Source organism: Mustelus asterias, unplaced genomic scaffold (genome assembly GCF_964213995.1).
Source record: "Mustelus asterias unplaced genomic scaffold, sMusAst1.hap1.1 HAP1_SCAFFOLD_35, whole genome shotgun sequence".
In the NCBI taxonomy this organism is placed as follows: domain Eukaryota; kingdom Metazoa; phylum Chordata; class Chondrichthyes; order Carcharhiniformes; family Triakidae; genus Mustelus; species Mustelus asterias.
In genome coordinates, this window is record NW_027590117.1 from 5123003 (window position 1) to 5143654 (window position 20652).

The 20652-nt window shown below is 45.3% G+C and overlaps 1 protein-coding gene and 1 non-coding gene across 2 annotated transcripts; one reads left to right on the top strand and one right to left on the bottom strand.

The window, feature by feature from the left end:
• Positions 1–12920: 12920 nt before the first annotated feature.
• Positions 12921–13002, bottom strand: trnaa-ugc (transfer RNA alanine (anticodon UGC)). The gene has a single exon. It is a non-coding gene; the product is annotated as a tRNA-Ala (tRNA).
• Positions 13003–20340: 7338 nt separating this feature from the next.
• Positions 20341–20652, top strand: LOC144482249 (histone H4). The gene has a single exon (XM_078201437.1). The coding sequence runs from the start codon at positions 20341–20343 to the stop codon at positions 20650–20652; it is 312 nt and encodes a 103-aa protein (XP_078057563.1).

Sequence of the window (20652 nt, forward strand, 5' to 3'; positions counted from 1 at the left end):
ATCTGAGCTCCACTGATTCTGCCCTCATGGTAAGAAGTCTCACAACATCAGGTTAAAGTCCAACATGTTTATTTGGTCGCCAAAGCCACGAGCTTTCGGAGCGCTGCTCCTTCATCACGTTACCTGACTTACCTGATGGGGGAACAGCGCTCTGAAAGCTAGTGGCTTTTGCGACCAAATAAAACTGTTGGACTTTAACCTGGTGTTGTTAGACTTCTTACTTGGTTCACTCCACCAGTGATATTCGTACTTTCAGCTCTCTGGGTTTCAGCTCTGGAATACCCTCTCTAAAAGCCCCTGGCTTTCAGCTTGCTTTCCTCTCGTTCATTTCTGTCGCCTTTTCCCTTCATTTCTTTCCTCCTTCCTTTCCCGCGGGTTTCAGCTTTTGCATCCTCTGACTTTCCGCAATCCTTTTGCCGCTTTAACTGCCATCAACAAATTATAATTGTACAACTATAATTGTGTGAGCGGTTCCACTTTAAGGATTCTTTCCGCCTCCAGCTCTTTGATTTCTCATTGGTTTCAGCTCCGGATTGAATTGAATGACGCAATGACGCTGGGCTGGGAGTGACGCTCACGAGTTTGTTTATTTGGTTTGACCTAAAAAGAGGGCAAATATCAACGATAACCCACGACCATCGGACCGGCAGTCGCGCACGAGCGGCACAGTCCGATTGGACACTGCGTTACGATTGGCTAGACAAGATGTCAATCACATTGTGGGGCTGTTGTTGTTAGCAACGCGGTCTGCGATTGGTTACAATTGGGAGCATCATTTTCAATGGTCTCGAACTTCTGACTATGGAACCCATTGATTGGATAACGCAGCTGTCACTCAGTGGGCGCAGAGCGGCCATTGGATAATCGCGATGCGTCAATTTCCGATTGGTTTTCCCAGCTGTCGGTCGCAGGCCATTGGCGGGGATTCGGGCCCATCAGACACCGCGCGGAGCGGCAGCAAATGTCCCGCCAGTGGCTAAAATCCCCGGGTCCGGATCCATCCACAGCGGGGCACCGGATGGGTGAAGGGTTTTGGTAGCGGGAATCTCATCCTGCCCGGCTGTAAATGGGGTGGCACAGTAGTTAGCACTGCTGCCTCACAGCGTGGGGAGCGTGGGTTTCCTCCGGGTGCTCCGGTTTCCTCCCACAGTCCAGAGATGTGCGGGTTAGGTGGATTGGCCGTGCTAAACTGCTCCTTCGTTTCATGGGGACCAGCTCGGGTCAGTGCTGGGGGTAGAACCTGGGTGGGACTGTAGTTGGTGCAGACTCGATGGGCAGAATGGCCTTCTCCTGCACTGTCGGATTCTATAAATCCGCAGCTTAGTGTTTCCAATGGCAGCTTCCTGTGTAAACATGTCACGCTGCAGTTCCCCCGTCTCAGCAATAGCGGCACTGCCCTAAAAAGAGGGCAATAGCGGCACTGCAAACTCCCTGGAGTCAGACCAATCAGCACAGAAATTGGGATCTTCCCATGCTTTGTGTGTTGGGCTCAGTGTCACAGCAGGTTAGAGCAGCTCACTTTGCAGAGGCCGTGGTTAGATACTGGGATCTTCCTGTGCTCTGTTTTGGGACGGGGCTTGGTGACTTTGAGTGAATCTCCCTTCTTGTTTGGTTCTAATTACAGCCTCTCTCTCTCTCTTACAGTCAGTCTGGGTGTTCCTGACTGAGCAGAATGGCCTGATCTCACCACACATATTGAGAGGGAGGAGCTGCCGCTCGAGATGAAGATGATTGAGAACTCCAGCTTTCTCTCCTCTCGTTTACTGAGTGGGCCTTCATCCATCATTAGTTTTCCCAGGATGTCAGGTACATGAACATCTTCACCTGCTGTGCACACTGACCTGACAGTGGGAAGGTATTGGAGCATAATGGGGCAGTCAACCATGTCAAAGGTGTGGGTAGGTTGAGAAGGATGAGGAGATGAGGAGGGATTGTTCAGCTGGGTAAGACTGCACTCGGCCGGTTCCATTCTTATCTTTCTGGTCATATGCAGAGTATCACCTGCAATGGTTTCTCTTCCCATCCTGTTCTGTTACCACCGAAATCACCCAAGGATATATCCTTGGCTCCTTCCTATTTTTCATCTACACCTTACCCCTCAGTGATATTATCTGAAAGCACAGTGTTAGTTTTCACATGTCTGCTGATAACACCCAGCTGTACCTCACCATCACCTCTCACAACCAATCCCCTGTTATTAAGTTATTACACTCCTTCTCCGACCTCGAGTACTGGCTAAGCAGAGAATTCCCCCAATTAAATATTTGGAAGACCAATGTTTCCACTACAAATTCTGTTCTCAGTCACTGAGTCCATCTCCCACTGTCAATGTCCGAGTTTGAAACAAACCCTCATAATCTTGGCACCTCATCAGACTCGGAAATAAGATTCCAACCACATATCTGTTCCTTCACCAAGATCACCTATTTCCAGCTGTATAACATCACACAGTGTTTGTAATACCTCAACTCACCCGTCCCTGAAACCCTCATCCATGCTTTTGTTACCTTCAGATGTGACAATTCAAACACACTCTGGCCCAGCAGAATTCCTTGCTTTGAGGACATTAGTAAACCAGATAGGGTTCAATGACAAGCGACAATTAGATTTTTGATTGCAGATTCATAGTGAATTCAAATTTCATCATCTGCCATAATATCCACATAATACTACATCTGCCATGTAGATGCCCACACACTCAGCCTGTCCAAATCACGCTGGAGGATCTCTGCATGCCCCTCAAAGCTCACCCTCCCACACAATTGTATCATCTACATATTTGGAGATAATACATTTAGCTCCCGTGTCCAAATCATTAATATATAATATCAACAGTTGGGGTCCTCGCGCAGATCCCTGCGGTACCCCACTAATCACTGCCTTCCAATTGGAAAAATACCCATTTATGCCATCTCTTTGCTTCCTGTCTGTTCACCAGCTTTCTATACATCACAAGGCACTACCTGCAATCCCATGTACTTTAATTTTATATAGTAGAGAGGTGGCACAGTGGTGAGCACTGCTGTCTCACAGCTACAGGGACGCGGCTTCGACTCCTGGCTTGGGTCACTGTCACAGTGAAGTCTGCACGTACATCTATGTACGTCTGCATCTATGTGGGTTTCCTCTGGGTGCTCCAGTTTCCTCCCACAATCTGAAAGATGTGCTAGTTAGGTATATTGGTCATGCTAAATTCTCCCTGAACAGGTAGCAGAGTCTGGCGAGTGGGGGATTTTCACAATAACTTCATTGCAGTGTTAATGTAAACCTGCTTCTGACACTAAAAAACAAATTAACCTTTAAAACTTAAAAACGTCATGTGAAACCTTGTCCAAAGCCTTCTGAAAGTCTAAATAAACCGCATCCACAGGTTCTTCCTGGTCAACTCTCCTAGTTACATCCTCAAAGAATTCCAGTAGTATTGTCAAGCATGATTTCCCTCCCTTAAATCCATGCTGATTATAACCCTACTTTCCAAATGCTTGATGATGGACTCGAGCAACTGCCCGCTGACCGGCGTTCAGCTCACTGTTCATTGGTTCCCTCTTTCTTTTCTGCCTCTGTTCTTGAAGTCCAACAGGTTTATTTGGTAGCAAATAACATTTGCTTTCGGAGCGCTGCTCCTTCGTCAGATGGAGTGGAAATCTGCTCTCAAACAGGGCAAACTGTGGCCTGTTTGAGAGCAGATTTCCACTGCATCTGACGAAGGAGCAGCGCTCTGAAAGCTCATGGCATTTGCTACCAAATAAACCTGTTGGACTTTAACCTGGTGTTGTTAAAGCTGGAACTGTGTTTACCCCAGTCCAACACCGGCATCTCCACATCATCTGTTCTTGAATACAGGGTTTAGATTAGTTACCTCTCTATCCTCTGAAGGTGCTGACTCTGGCTGGGTTCAGTTCCACACTCACTGGTTCCTCCCTCTCCCCTGAAGATGCTGACTCTGGCTGCGTTCAGTTCTGCACTCACTGGTTTCTCTCTCTCCACTGAAGGTGCTCACTCTGGCTGGATTCAGTTCTACACTCACTGGTTCCTCTCTACTGAAGGTGCTGACTCTGGCTGTGTTCAGTTCTGCACTCACTGGTTTCTCTCTCTCTCTTGAAGGTGCTGACTCTGGCTGGGTTCAGTTCTGCACTCACTGGTTCCTCTCTCTATCTCTCTCTCTACTGAAGGTGCTGATTCTGGCAGGGTTCAGTTCCACACTCACTGGTTTCTCTCTCTCTATTGAAGGTGCTGACTCTGGCTGCGTTCAGTTCAAACTCACTGGTTTCTCTCTCTATTGAAGGTGCTGACTCTGGCTGGGTTCAGTTCTAACTCACTGGTTCCTCTCTCTATCTCTCTCTCTGTTGAAGGTGCTGACTCTGGCAGGGTTCAGTTCTACACTCACTGGTTTCTCTCTCTCTATTGAAGGTGCTGACTCTGGCTGCGTTCAGTTCTAACTCACTGGTTTCTCTCTCTCTATTGAAGGTGCTGACTCTGGCTGGGTTCAGTTCTACACTCACTGGTTCCTCTCTCTATCTCTCTCTCTACTGAAGGTGCTGATTCTGGCAGGGTTCAGTTCCACACTCACTGGTTTCTCTCTCTCTATTGAAGGTGCTGACTCTGGCTGCGTTCAGTTCTGACTCACTGGTTTCTCTCTCTCTATTGAAGGTGCTGACTCTGGCTGCGTTCAGTTCTGACTCACTGGTTTCTCTCTCTCTATTGAAGGTGCTGACTCTGGCTGCGTTCAGTTCTGACTCACTGGTTTCTCTCTCTCTATTGAAGATGCTGACTCTGGCTGGGTTCAGTTCTACACTCACTGGTTCCTCTCTCTATCTCTCTCTCTACTGAAGGTGCTGATTCTGACAGGGTTCAGTTCCACACTCACTGGTTTCTCTCTCTCTATTGAAGGTGCTGACTCTGGCTGGGTTCAGTTCTAACTCACTGGTTCCTCTCTCTCTCTGTTGAAGGTGCTGACTCTGGCAGGGTTCAGTTCTACACTCACTGGTTTCTCTCTCTCTATTGAAGGTGCTGACTCTGGCAGGGTTCAGTTCTACACTCACTGGTTTCTCTCTCTCTATTGAAGGTGCTGACTCTGGCAGGGTTCAGTTCTACACTCACTGGTTTCTCTCTCTCTATTGAAGGTGCTGACTCTGGCTGGGTTCAGTTCTAAACTCACTGGTTCCTCTCTCTATCTCTCTCTCTACTGAAGGTGCTGATTCTGGCAGGGTTCAGTTCCACACTCACTGGTTTCTCTCTCTCTATTGAAGGTGCTGACTCTGGCTGCGTTCAGTTCTAACTCACTGGTTTCTCTCTCTCTATTGAAGATGCTGACTCTGGCTGGGTTCAGTTCTACACTCACTGGTTCCTCTCTCTATCTCTCTCTCTACTGAAGGTGCTGATTCTGACAGGGTTCAGTTCCACACTCACTGGTTTCTCTCTCTCTATTGAAGGTGCTGACTCTGGCTGGGTTCAGTTCTAACTCACTGGTTCCTCTCTCTATCTCTCTCTCTGTTGAAGGTGCTGACTCTGGCAGGGTTCAGTTCTACACTCACTGGTTTCTCTCTCTCTATTGAAGGTGCTGACTCTGGCTGCGTTCAGTTCTAACTCACTGGTTTCTCTCTCTCTATTGAAGGTGCTGACTCTGGCTGGGTTCAGTTCTACACTCACTGGTTCCTCTCTCTATCTCTCTCTCTACTGAAGGTGCTGATTCTGGCAGGGTTCAGTTCCACACTCACTGGTTTCTCTCTCTCTATTGAAGGTGCTGACTCTGGCTGGGTTCAGTTCTAACTCACTGGTTTCTCTCTCTCTATTGAAGGTGCTGACTCTGGCTGGGTTCAGTTCTAACTCACTGGTTCCTCTCTCTCTCTCTCTCTCTGTTGAAGGTGCTGACTCTGGCTGGGTTCAGTTCTACACTCACTGGTTTCTCTCTCTCTACTGAAGGTGCTGACTCTGGCTGGGTTCAGTTCTACACTCACTGGTCCCTCTCTCCCTCTCTACTGAAGGTGCTGACTCTGGCTGGGTTCTGTTCGGAAGCTGGAAATCTGAAATGAAAGCAGAAAAGCAAGCTCAGCAAATTGTGCAGCATCTGTTCAGAGAGAGAAACAGAGTTAGTGTTTCAGGTCTGTGACCTTTCATCAGAACTTGAAAACATAGAAACTGGGAAGTGGAGTCGGCCATTCAGCCCTTCGAGTCTATTGCATCATTCAATGTGATCATGTCTGATCCTCTATCTCCATTCCATGTTCTCATTTTTCCCAATACCCCTTGATGCCAGTAAAATCTAAAAAAAACCTCTCTCTCCTTCTTGAATATATGCAGTGACTTGGTCTCCACAGCTTCTGAGGTAGAGAATTCCACAGGTTCACCACCCTATGGGTGAAGAAATCTCTCCTCCTCTTCTTCCTAAATGGTGAACCCCGTATCCTAAGACTGTGTCCTCTTGTTCTACATTCCCCAACCAAGGAAAACTTCCTTCCTGCAGCTAATCTGTCCAGCCCTGTTAGAATTTTATGTTTTAATCAGATCTCCTCTCATCCTGTCCTTTCTGTTTTTCACACCAAAATGTAGAAATTCACGTTTAGCCGCGTTGTACTGCATCTGCCATGTGTTTGGTCACTCACTCAAGTTGTCCAAATCACCTTGAAGCCTCCATGCATTCTCCTTCAACTCACAATTCCGCCAGTTTTGTGTTGTCAGCAAATGTGGAAATGTTACGTTTGGTTCCCTCATCAGGTCGTACATGTTTGAATACGCGCTGAAAAATGGGATTAGAATAGATAGATGCTGATGGCCAGTACATACACGAGGGGCTGAATGGCCTCTATCTGTGCTGTAAAATTCTATGACTATGACCTCTTAAAGAAGTCATTCATTGGCTGTCCTTTGGGAACTCCTGACATAATGATTTGTTTGATAGAAATGAAGATCTCTTGTCTTTTCTCTGGTGTCTTACACTTTGCTCCTTGCTTCCTGACTGGAATCTCCAAACTGGGGAAATTGTGGATGTGGTGACATCACCCTGTTGGGGATGAAGCTATTGTCACAGAGTCCTGTGTTGTCAATGTACCGACCCGTTAACATAGTTCCCCAGTTTCACTGGATGTTAACAGAATATTTACCATTGATTTGGTGTTCTACCTGCCAGCTGTTCATACGGAATACAGATGTTGTGAATGAGCATTGTCCACCTCCACTTACAGCAATGATAGTGACAACCTGCATCGTTTCCGGATAGGGCTGGAGTCATAGTCATACAGTCACAGAGATTTACAGCTGGAAACAGGCTGTTCAGCCCAACTCATCAATGCCGCCCAGGCAAAATTGTAACCACCTCTGCTGCTATCTCTGACAGCTCGTTCCAGACTCCACCCTCTGTGTTTCTCCCCTCTCACTTTAAACCTATGCTCTCCACTTTTAGACTCTCCTATCTTTGGGAAAAGATATTGACTATCTTGCTGATCTATGGCCCTCATTATTTTATAGATCTCTATAACATCACCCCACGCCTCCTACACTCCAGGGAAAAAGTCCCAGTCTATTCAGCCTCTCCTGATAACTCAAACAATCAAGTCCCGGTAGCATCCTAGTAAATCATTTCTGCACTCTTTCAAATTTAATAATGGTCTTTCTATAATAGGGTGACCAGAACTGCATACGGTATTCCTAGTGTGGCCTTCCCAATGTCTTGTGCAACGTCAACATGATGTGCGAAATCCTATGTGAGGATAAATGGGCCAATACATTGCATTGCCATTCCTATAGTTGTTAATGAAGTGAAAAAGCCGGTGTTTAATGAAATGCCCCAGGTGGAAATCTGCTCGAATGTAACAACACTGCAAAATCCTCAATTATTGTTGTTTCTGCTCAACCAGCCCCAGAAACTTGGAAGATGGAAATCTCCGATTGGTCTGAAGTTGGAGGTGAAGAGGAGCCAAGTTTCAACAACTTGCTGACAAACATCAAAAGGCAGCTGCTTTGGAGCAAGGCGATCCTCGAACAGGCCACTCAGAGTAGCCAAGACCCTGGAACATCATCGCTGCTGGAGAACAGAGAAGATGTGAGGCAAGGCAGGATGCTCGAGTGGTCAAAGATGGGACTGAATCATTGGTGGAGATTCCTACTCCAGTTCTGACTCCTTCTGGCATTGATGGACGGTTTGAAGTGGAGGAAATTAGTCAGGATGGAAGTGGTGATGAGATTCACAGTTATTCCCTCAGCTGAGAGACCATTTTTAAGGCAATCTGTGCAGCAACTCCACTCTGGGGTGGGTGTCAGATCAGCTCACCAGACGGAAGGAGGACTGGAGCACAGATGAGGCCATTCAGCCCCAATACTTTCTTAAACGCTCTGCTGTGTAGTTCAAAAACTGAAAGTCCAGGATTCAAGCCATGTTACGCAGGCGACTGGGAAAAGCATCATTGGATTAATCAGATCAGTGGCCCATACTGGAAAGACTCAAAGCCCAGCAGAGAGATGTCAACATGAATTTTCACTTTTAATGTCTCTTCTTTACTCTAAACAATTTGTTGTGTTTGTATAATTATCTTAAATATTACACATTAAAACAAATACTCGGAATATTTAGCATTGCCAGAGAAGTGTAACCAGGAACAGTGCCCTGTTCATTCAGTTTGGGGAACACTTCCTGACAGAGGAAGATTGGGACATGACAGCTTCTCCCTGTCAGCTCCTTCCATTTCCCTCCACAATCCTGAACACCTCTATCAAATCTCCTCTCAACCTTCTCTTCAACAAAGACCCAAATTCTCCAATCTCCCGATGCAACTGAACTTCTTCATCCCTGGACCCTCGCCCAGAGATTTATTGCAACCTTTTTTATGCCTTCCCCTCTTTTCGAAACAGTGCTGTCCTGCAGATAATGCAATACTCCAACTGAGGCCAAACCAGGGTTTTATACAGCTTTCCCATAACTTGCTTGGTCTTGTAAACTCTGCCCCTATGCATAAAGCTCACAATCCCAAATACTTTAATAACCACACTCTCAACCTGTCACCCAAACAGCAATTATTAGTGTCACATTTAATCACAGGTCCCTTGTTCCTGCATGCCTTTACAATTGTATCATTTTTTTCATATTGTCTCTCCCTTTACTTCCCACTGAAATAAATCATTTCACACTTCTCTGCTTTAAATTGGTCTTGTCTCACTAATCCACAAGCTGTCGAAGTAACTTTGAGCTTCAACACTACCCCCTCACAGTTCACAATGCTGTCACGTATTGTGTAATTACCACAGTTTGAATATGTGCTCTGCGCAGCATTGCCGATGTCTCTAATATGTATCAGGAAGAGCAGGATTCCTAACACCAACCCGCCGGGAATCCCACTTTAACCGACCTCCATTCCAAATAAAAACATTTCCCACTGCTGTGTTTCCTGTCACTCTGTCAGATTCCTATTCATGTTGCTGCTGTCCCTTTTATTCTATCAGCTCCAAATGTTACCACAAGTTTGCTGTGTGCCCCTTTATTTATAAAATGCTTTTTGGCAGTCCATGTTCACATTTACCACATTCCCCTCATCAACCTTTTCTGTTACCCTCATTAAAATCTTAAGCAAGTAAAATATGATTCCCCTTTAATCATTATGTACGTGTTTTCCTTAATGTACATCAGCACAAGTGAGTGTTAATTTACTCTCCAGTGTTTGGAGAATATTTCACGTTGCTGAGGTTAAACTGATTGGACTTCAGTTGGCTTATCCTCACAGCCTTTTCTGAAGAAGTGTATTTATCATTTGCAATTCTCCAGTCCTCTGGCACCACTCATATAAGTAGCTGGGATAGAAAACTTTTAACCATTGCCTCTGCAATTTCCACCCTTTTTTTCCCCTCAGTATCCATGCTTGTGTCTTGTCCAGTCACAAGAACACAGGAAATAAGGGCAGACATTTACTATGTGGCTCATCAATAATGTTAAACCATTCAAAACAATTATGGTTTATGTGTCTTTATTGCCATACAGTGCAAAGCACATAGGCACAGTATTAAAACAAGAACAGCAACATCATCAGACAATACATAGATAGAAATCACACTATATTTCTGACAAGTTTTCTAAAAAGTCACTACATTTTCAGCATTCCTAACAAAATCATTTAAAATATCAGCAATTCTATTGGGGAGAAAACAAACTGTGACTATTATGATGTGAATCAAATTTCTGTCGTTGATACTGACGATCACCAAAAATATGGTAACTCCGAATAAAGAACTTTTCAAGCTTGGGTAATAAGGTCATGTATCAATTTATAAATTTGAACTAAACCATAAATCAACCTCTTGAAAGGTTGCAATCCAATAATTCTTAATCCCTCACTAAGTATTCCCCTCATGCCTTCCATTTTCCTGGTTACACAGCTTTGCACTCTTTATATCAGCTGTATATCTTTTTAAAAGTGTGGGTTCCAAACTGTGGATGCAGACTCCAGGTGTGGATATACCAGCTGCTTATGGAGTTTCAGATCTTGGGATTGAACTCCACTTTACACCTCACTCCCTTGATTCCCTGAGAAACCAAAATTTGTCTATCTCAGCCTTAATTGTCATAGATTGTCATAACCTGCAGTGTAGATGGAGGCCATTTGATCCATTGAATCTGCACTGACTCTCTGACAGAGCATCCCACCCAGAACCTATCCCGGTAACCCCACATATTCTGCTAACCCCCCTAACCAATATATTTGGGACACTAACAGGCAATTTAGCCTGGTCAATCCATCTTAACTTTGGAGAATGGGATGAATTGCAAACATGGGGAGGATGTGCAAACATCATACAGGCAATCACCCAAGGTGGAATTGAACCCGGTTCCCTGGTGCTTTGAGGCAGCAATGCTAACCACTGTGCCACCACTAGTGTATTCAACAATGGAGCAAGTCAAAGGATCACAACCCAATGAGTGCTGAAATTTATTCTCATGTCAGTCCGAAATGATCTGATCCTTACACTGAGCCAGCTTCCGCAATCTCCCAATGTCCACAAAATCAAACCCCTTCAGAATCTTGTATGTTTTAATGTTTTGCCTCTCATGCTTGTGAATCACAGAGAATACAGACCCAGTTTACGAAGGGTCACATCATATGAAACCCTTTCACCCCCGTGGACCAATTTACTGACCCTTTGTTAGTGATTGAAGCATAATGAGAAAACCCTTTCCCGCAGCGAGTAGTTCAGCTCTGGGATGCATTGTCTGACAATGTGGTGATGCAGCTTCAAGTGAGGCATTCAGAAAGGAATTGGATTGTTAAAGTTACACCAGCAGAGTGGCACTGGTTAGCGCTGCTGCTTCACAGCGCCAGAGACCCATGCTCAATTCCTCCATGGCTGACTGTCTGTGTGGAGTTTGCACATTCTCCCTGTATCTGCATGGGTTTCCCCAGGTGCTCCAGTTTCCTCCCATAGACTAAACATGTGCAGAATAAATGGATTAGACATGATATATTGCCCCTTAGTGACCCAAGATGTGTAGAGTAAGAGGGTTAGCCATGGGCGAAAGATGTTCTTCCAGAGAGTCAGTGCAGATGCAATGGGCAAATGGCCTCCTTTTACACTGTGGATTATGCGGGATCCAATGGATACTCAGTGCTTCCATTTGTGAAGCCAAGGATCCCATCCACTTTGCAAGCGACAGTCCTAAACTATCTCACTTTCAAATATCTTCCTGAACCTACTCCCTCTGAGCCTGCACACAGTTTTGAACTGGACCATTCAGTTTATTTTGCCTCTCCCCATCTCTTCTGTCAAAAGGCAGCACTGTTCCTGAGTGTGGGATTAATAACGTGTCTCTTCCACATACTGCAGCTTCTGTTTCTCCAAGAGAATCTTTCTGGCTAAAGCTGGAATTTACAAGGATTTCTGTCACTGAGACATTGTCTGGCCGTCTGTTTCTCACCACCCTAACTCACTCTGTCTCTGTCTCTCCCTCCACCCACTCTCATCCACTCTATATGAAGGCGGGATATTGTTGTTTAGTGACTGAGTGCACACAATCTGTACCTTCATCTGATCAAATAGAATTCAGCTTGTAAACAATATCATCATTTCAACCAGTTCTGGGTTAAATCAGGCACAACTCTGATTGGCTGCAGCCCCCTGAATGTGAGGAGCAGACACTGTGAGCATTGCCAGCCTCAGAGGCTTTTACAGTTACTGAGCTGGGAAACTCCAACTAATCCCTGAGAATCCACAGCACAGAGCGAGAGGAGAGGAAAGCCTGTCCTGGGAGCTGTCAATCTGAGACAGTTTGATCCTGTCAATGTGCAGATGTGAACCTGCTCCTTCCATTCCCAAACTGTTATAACGAGGAACACAGAACGCCCAGTAATGACCAGCTTGTTGCAATGTGTTTGAATGAACATGATGTGATATCACCGAAGCAGCATTTTGAAATATTCATTCAATGTATTCTGATGAAATGTATTTTTATGCTCTGTGTGCATTCTTATGCCATTGCATAAGAATCTTCCTCTGACATGAGACCGTATTTTGCCTTTGTGCCTTGATGCTGCTTTTAAAAGAAAATGTTCATGTTATGAATTTTCTCATCGAACCACAGGAAGAATTATAGAAAAATAACAGCACAGAAGGAAGCCATTGAACCTATCCTGCCATGCCAGTCCAAGGACACAGCAAGAAATCTCACACCAGGTGAAAGTCCAACAGGTTTATTTGGTAACAAAGCTTGCTGCTCCTTCATCAGGTGAGTGGGAGTTCTATTCACAACAGGGCATATAAAGACACAAATTCAATTTACAAAATAATAAGGACACCCAGGTGTCCTTTCCAAGCCCATCTTCCTGCACCCAGCCCGGAGCCATGCAGCTGAATGCACGATGGAGATCCAAATACCAAAACTTTGCAAACCTTCTTTGAGCCAGTGGCTGCCCTGAAGCAGTAGAGTGAACATTTCAAATCACACCCGCTGCGAGCAGGGTTCGAACCTGCGCGGGGAAACGCCATTGGATTGCAAGTCCAACGCCTTAACCACTCGGCCATCCCAGCTGTTTATTTGCTGTTGTGATGTAACCACCTTAGCAACATTCACAGACCTTTATCAGGCACCGGAATGATGCAGAGCACAGCGTGTGAGTTGAAATTTGTTCGTCTCCTTTTAATTTGTATCTTTGTCTCTGATCCAGAACTCATTCACTAGTTCAGAGACTTGTTATTCTTTTTCAATAACCTTTCATTAAAATCAAATTGAACCCGAATTCTGCATCCGAAAAATAAAGTCCACTTCATTTCAGTCAAATGGTGCGTGTAAACCACAAGAGGGCGCCGATAATGTCCAATATACATTACCAATGCGATGGCCGGGAATCGAAACCGGGTCAAGGCAGCTATGCTCACCACGATACCACCATCGCTCACTCTGCGGAAGCAGTTGTTATTTTCATTAGTTATAATTACAAAACTACCTTAGTTGCTGATTTCAGCAGACACCAGGTGCGTCCTTGGCCCATTTTTTTAACCTGAACTTCGCTTGTCTCGTTTCTCTGGACAGTTTGAGCCACCTTTTTGCTGTTGTTTCTGACTGATAACTCTGATTAGATTTGCAGTTCATCTGAACAAAGTTTCCACTGAACGGAAATTGAAGCTGGATTTTATGTTAGAAACACATGGATGATGAGAATATTTGGTGTTTTTTTTTAGGAGTGTCCCCCATCTGTTCTGACCAGAGATAGCTAATTAATTAAGTCAAAACTCTGGGTCAGGAACTGACCCTTGGTCAAATGCTCGCACAGTCACCACAACACCACCTGGCTCTGTCACCCCCTCTGTATTTATAGAACGAATACACAAGCAATCAAGTGGCAGAGAAATCACAGCTTAGAGAATTATATAACCGACATTCCCGTTCGAGGAGTTTTACACTTTCCGATAGATCGGGGTGAGCAGGGTCGCCCAATCAGAAAGCAGATCCTTGGGACATGGAATTTGATTAATATCATGGTTTGCAATCATGTTAATCGGTCAGAACCATGTTGATGTTATTTCACTCCAATCGATGAAGGTTTGATTGAATCGTGACCTTGTTGCACAACTTGCGTTCAGCCAGGAGATGGCAGCAGGGAAAAATAATTTGGATTTGCTGTTTGTGTCAATAAATCGAGTCATGGAGGTTCACAGCATGGAAAAAAGCCCTTCGGCACAACATGTCCATGCCGCCCAATTTTTGCCATTAAGTTCGTCCCTATTGCCCGTGTTTGGTCCATATCCCTCTATATCCAGCTCACCCATGTAATTGTCTAAATTATTTTTAAAAGACAAAATTGTACCCGCCTCTACTACCTCTGGCAACTCGTTCCACACACCACTCTGTGTGAAATAAATTGCCCTTCTGGACCCTTTTGTATCCCTCCCCTCTCATCTTAAACCTATGTTCTCTAGTTTTAGACTCCTTTATTGTGGGGAAAAGCTGTTGGCTATCTACCTTATCTATTTCCTCATTATGATATAGGCCTCTTTATATCACCTCGAGGTCTCCTGTGCTCCAGGGGAAAAAAAAAGTTCCAGTCTATCCAGCCCCTCCTTATAACTCAAACCATCAAATCCTGGTAGCATCCTAATAAATCTTTTCTGCACTCTTTCGAGTTTAATATCCTTCCTTCCCATAATAGGGTGACCAGAACTGTACACAGTACTCCAAATGTGGCCTTACGAATGTCTTGTACAATTTCAACAAGATGTCCCAACTCCCATGTTCAATGTTCTGACCACTGAAACCAAGCATGTCGAATGTCTTCTTCACCACCCTGTCCACATGTGACTCCACTTTCAAGGAGCTATGAACCTGTACCCGGAGATCTCTTCGTTTTATAACTCACCCCAACGTCTTACCATGAACTGAATAGGTCTTGTCGTGGTTTAATCCACCAAAATACATCACCTTACATTTATCTAAATCAAATTCCATCTGCCATTCATTGGCCCATTGACTCAATTGATCAAGATCCCACTGCAATCCGAGGTAACCTTCTTCATTGTCCACTCTGCCACCAATCTTGGTGTCATTTGCCAACGTACTAAACATGCCTCCTAAATTCTCATCCAAATCATTAATATAAATGACGGGGTAGAATGAGTGACTTTGCAGATGCCATAAAGATTGGCTGGGTGGTGAAAGGGAGGCTGAGTTTCTTAGTCTGCAAGAAGATATAGACAGGATAGTCAAACGGGCGGATAAGTAGCAGATGGAATTTAACCCCGAAAGATGTGAGGTAACACACTTTGGAAGGAATAATTTGGCAAGGAAGTATTCAATGAAGGGCATGGCACTTGGAAGTTCTGTGGAATATAGGGACATTGGCATGTTTGTCCATAATCTTTGAAGGTAGAAGGGTATGTTAGTAGGATGGTGAAAAAAAAACATATGGGGCACTTGTCTTTAACAATCGGGGCATCGACTGCAATAAAATGCCATGTTGGATGCATAGAACTTTGGTGAGGCCACAGCTAGAGTACTGTGTGCAGTTTTGGTCGCCACAAGATAGGAAGGATGTGATTGCACTGGAGGGGATGCAGAGAAAATTCACCATGATGCTGTCTGGGATGGAACATGTAAGTTCTGAAGGGAGATTGGGTAGGCTTGGATTGTTTTCTTTAGAGCAGAGAATACTGAGGGGGGACCTGACCGAGGTGTACAAAATTATGAGGGCATCGACAGAGTGGATCATAAGCAGCTGTTCCCTTTGGTTGAAGGGTCAGTAAAAAGAGGACATAGGTTCAATGTGAGGGGCAGGATGTTTAGGGTGGATGTGCGGAAAAACATTTTTACCCAAGGGTAGTGACGGTCGGGAATGCGCTGCCCTGGAAGGTGATGGAGGCAAGTTGCCTCACATCCTTTAAAAGTATGTGGTCAGCAATTGGCATATCATAATATTCAGGCCTATGGATCAATTGGTGGTGGATGTGATTTGATTGGAGGTCAGATGCTTCTTCGATGTCAGAGCAGACTCGATGGGCCGAAGAGCCTCTTCTGTACTGCATGATTCTATTATTCTATAAACAAATTCACTATGAACCGTATCAATGTCAGCCATATTCCTTGCCAGTTCTCAGACAGGCACTGATTGGTTCGAAGTTTGTTTCATTTTCCAGGATCCAGCTCAATTAAATAAATGTATTTCTAATGTTCTGTGTGTCATTAATAAAAATCTTCCACTGACGTGAGACCTTGTTTTGTCCTTGTGCCCCTGTTGATGCCTTTGTCATTCTGCTCATGCTTTGATTTTCCTCATGTCACCTGAGAAAGAACCAGAGAAATGTAACAGCATAGAAGGAACCCATTCGGCCTATCTTGTCCTTGCCAGACTGAGGACACTCAGGTGTCCTTTCCAAGCTCACCTTCTTGTTATGTAGCTGAAAGCATGCTGGATATCCAAATAATTCATTCCAAAAAAATAGGATTTGCAACTCTGTGGCTGTCTAAAGCAAACATTTCCAATCACACTCGCTGGCAGCGGGGCTCGAATCTGCACGGAGAAACCCCATCGGGTTTCAAATCCAACGCCTTAACCACGCGGCCACAGCAGCTGCTTATTTAACAAATGAAAGCAAATCACTGCGGATGCTGGAATCTGAAACCAAAAGAGAAAATGCTGGAAAATCTCAGCAAGTTTGGCAGCATCTGGAAGGAGAGAAAAGAGCTGACGTTTCGATTCCAGACGACCCGTTGTCAAAGCTTTGACAAAGAGTCATCTGGACTCGAAACGTCAGCTCTTTTCTTTCTTTACAGATGCCGTCAGACCTGCTGAGATTTTCCAGTGTTTTATCTTTTGGCAGATCTTATTTGTCAGAATAATGTAACCACCTCAGTAAAGTTCATATTAACTTCATCAGGCACCAGGATTGCGCAATGCACAGTGCGGGAGCTGAAATTAGTTCCTCTACTTTTACTTTGAGTCTTTGTGTCTGGCTGAAAATTCATTTATTCGGTCAGAGATTTGTTTTTCTCTTCCAATATATTTCATTAAAAAAGAATTATGTCCGAACAAAAAATGAAAAAGGTATCTGCATTTTATTTCATTCCTGTCAAATGTTTCGTTCGCCCTGTTTTTGTCCACTCAGTTTAAAACACAAGAGGCCGTGGATAAGGTTCAAAATAAATGACCAATGCATTGGCCAGGAATCAAACCTGGGTCATCTGCTTGGAAGGCAGTTATGCTCACCCCTATACCACCATCGCTCACTCTGCTTAAACAACCGTTATTTTCATTAGTTATAATTACGGAACTTCCTGAGTTGCTGATTTCATCAGATACCAGATGTGTCCATAGCACAGTTTGTAAACTGAACTTGGCTTGTCTCGTAGTTCTGGACAGTATAGGCCACCTTTCTTTTTAATATTGTTTCTGACTGAGAATTCACTGATTAGTTTTGAGGCCTTTAATTTCATTTAAACAACATTTCAGCTGAAAGCAAATTGAATGTGGATTTTCCATGAGAAACACAGCGATGATGAGAATTTTTAGTCAATTTTATTTTAGGAGTGCCCACCTACTGTTCTGACCTGCGATAGATAATTAAATGAATTACCACTGTGATGGCCAGGAACTGACCCTTGGTCAAATGTTTGCACAGTCACCATCATCACTCACCTGGCTCTGCCACCCCCTCAGTCTGAAAGTCCAGCTCTGACAGTGAATCTGGTCACCTTCGGGCCCAATCGGAGGATGGTCAGAACATGTCTGCCACTGTCAGAAACTCCATTATCAGCGAGTGGGGGATGATTATTTAACTGGCTGCCACTGGTTGTTGAGGTTGTGATTTACTGTTACCTGTCAGTGCAGGAAAAACAAATAAAACAGGAAAATTGAGAGACTCCGAGAGCAGTTAATTTGTATCTTCACCCTAAAGAAACACAATGATGTCTGCAACCGCTATAATAACTGAAAAAAACAGATATAACTGACTGTTGCCGCGGAATCTGGTTTACAGATGTGGCCGTACACCCCATGGACTGCAGCGGTTCCAGAAGGCAGCTCATCATCACCTTCCCAAGGGCAATTAGGGATGGGCAACTAATGCTGACCCAGACAGCGACACTCACATTCCATGAATGAATTCAAAGACAATCTGCGGGGAGCGGGCTTCAGAGTGTTTAACAGTTACTGAGGCGAAAAACTATAACGACGCCCCCGGGATACAGAGCAAAGGCTAAAAGGAGCAGAAATTCCGTCCTGGGACCTTACAGTTGGTAAATGTTTTGTCCTGTGAATGTGTAGGTGTGAATATTGTGTAAGAGAGGGTGTATGAAAGGGACGGGAGAGTCAGACTAATCCAACTGTGTTTGTGTGTCTGTTCTGATCATGAGATCACCGAGTCTCTCTTGTGTAAAATAAAACAATTTTCCAATCAAAGATTCCCTTAATCCCCCTGCTGAGCCCCAAAGTGAGATTTCAAGGCAATTGTTTCGCCAAATTGAAAATTTCAGTGGAAAAGTAGAGAACATGTCAGCTATCGCGTTTGAGAGCGCGATCAGTGCAGCAGGAAAACGGGTTTCAGTGGAAAATGGAGTCCTCAGTTCGAGTGAAACCATTTCAACAGCAAACATTCGTGTGTCAGAGACATGAAGGATGTGAGCTGGATCTCCGGAGTGGCGGAATTTCATTGGAATGGGAGAGTTTGTGAGGAGAGAGAAACACAGAGAGGTTGGAGGAGCCGGGAGCTGACAGCAGCTTGTCTCTGCTCCGTCCGCTCTCTGCCTTTAAGTTGCTCTGTGCCGCCACCACTGGGTTCATTTCGGATCCAGTTCTGACTCTCACACAGATTTTCCACACACTCTCGAATATGACTGAAACTGCAGCCGCCGAAACGGCTCCTCCAGCCGCTCCCGCTCAAGTGAAGTCTCCCAGGAAGAAGAAGGCGGCTCCCCGACCTGCGGCAGCCGGTCCCAAGTTGGGCGAGCAGATCCTCAATGTTGTGGCGGGTTGCAGCGATCGCAAGGGGATGTCCCTGGCCGCGATAAAGAAAGCTTTGGCTGGCAGCGGAGTGGATGTGGGGAAGCGCGGCTCCCAGATCAGGTTAACGATCAAGAGGAAGGTGGAGACAGGGTCTCTGGTGCAGATAAAGGGACAGGGCGCCTCCGGCTCCTTCAAACTCGCTCAGAAGGAAAGCCTGGGAAAAATGGGAAAGAAGGTGAAGACACCAACAGCCAAGAAATCTTTAGTAAAGAAAACAGCGGCCAAGAAGCTGACAACAAAGAAAGCAGCAGCCAAGAAACCCGCAGCCAAGAAACCCGCAGCAAAGAAAACTCCAGTGAAGAAATCAACAGTGAAGAAAACAAGCAGCAAATGGCGGCAACTCCAAAAAAGGCGGTGAAGAAAGCAGCCCTGAAGAAAAAGTCTCCTGTGAAGAAGGTGACGGGCGGAAAGTCTGTCAAAAAAGTGACTAAATCGAAGGCCAAACCCAAAGTGAAAGCAGCAAAAGCGAAGAAAGCGCCAGGAAAGAAGTGAAAGAACCCGAGCAAATTGTAAACCTCTGAACCCAAAGGCTCTTCTCAGAGCCACCCACATCTCTCAGGAAAGAGCTGATCCCGCAAGAAAATGATTCCTGTCCCGCGGCCCGGCTCATTCTCAATAGAGATCATTTCAAATTCAGACTAAAGCAAAACACAGCAGATGCTGAATTTCATTTGAATTTCACATTTGTTCAATCGTCACTTTCTCTCATAATAAAGATGTCTGGTAGATTCAGTGTGAGACAGTAACACTGGCGGCTAAATACCGCTTTCCAACTTCAATTTTAACACAGGAGATTTCCCCAAACAGCTGCAATAAGGTATTTGTAAACAGCTGGAAGCGGATGTGGGTGAGGATGTTCCTGAGGGAGATTCTTCCTCGATTCTTGCTGTGCTTCAGTCGGAATATTACTGACTGGGAATCATAACGGGGCCAGGTTTTAAACACAAAAGCAAAAAGTCACGAACCGACTCGTTAACTCCCTCTTCACAAAAGCTGCGGGAGCTGCTGATTATTTGCAGCATTTTCTGTTTTGATTCCATATTTCAAAGCTCCGGGTTTGTAGAAACTCTTGTGTGTGAAGGGCGGCTCTGGAAGGGTTTGTGTGGGGAGCTGTGTTTCGCTTCCATTGTTAATAAACGGGTTGAAATTGGCGGTTGCAGAAACTGGAGGTGGAGCTGAAAGATCACGGGCCGTTCTGTGTGTGTGTGTCAGTCCGGCTCTCTCCTCCCTCCCGCTCTGTGTTTGATCTTCACTCTGTCTCCTCCCCTCTCTGCTCTCACTCCGCCTTTCTCAGTCAGGTCGGGGCGGGCTGTATAAAAGGAGCCTGAAAGAGTTCCTCTCCCATATTGTGCAGAGATCTGAGTGAAGAATCATCATGTCTGGCAGAGGGAAAGGGGGCAAAGGACTGGGTAAAGGCGGCGCAAAGCGGCACCGCAAAGTGCTTCGTGATAATATCCAGGGCATCACCAAGCCAGCAATCCGCCGCCTGGCTCGCCGTGGCGGTGTCAAGCGGATCTCGGGTTTGATCTATGAGGAGACTCGCGGGGTGCTGAAGGTTTTCCTGGAGAATGTGATCAGGGATGCGGTCACCTACACTGAACACGCCAAGCGCAAGACGGTCACTGCCATGGATGTGGTGTACGCTCTGAAACGCCAGGGCCGCACTCTCTATGGATTCGGCGGCTGA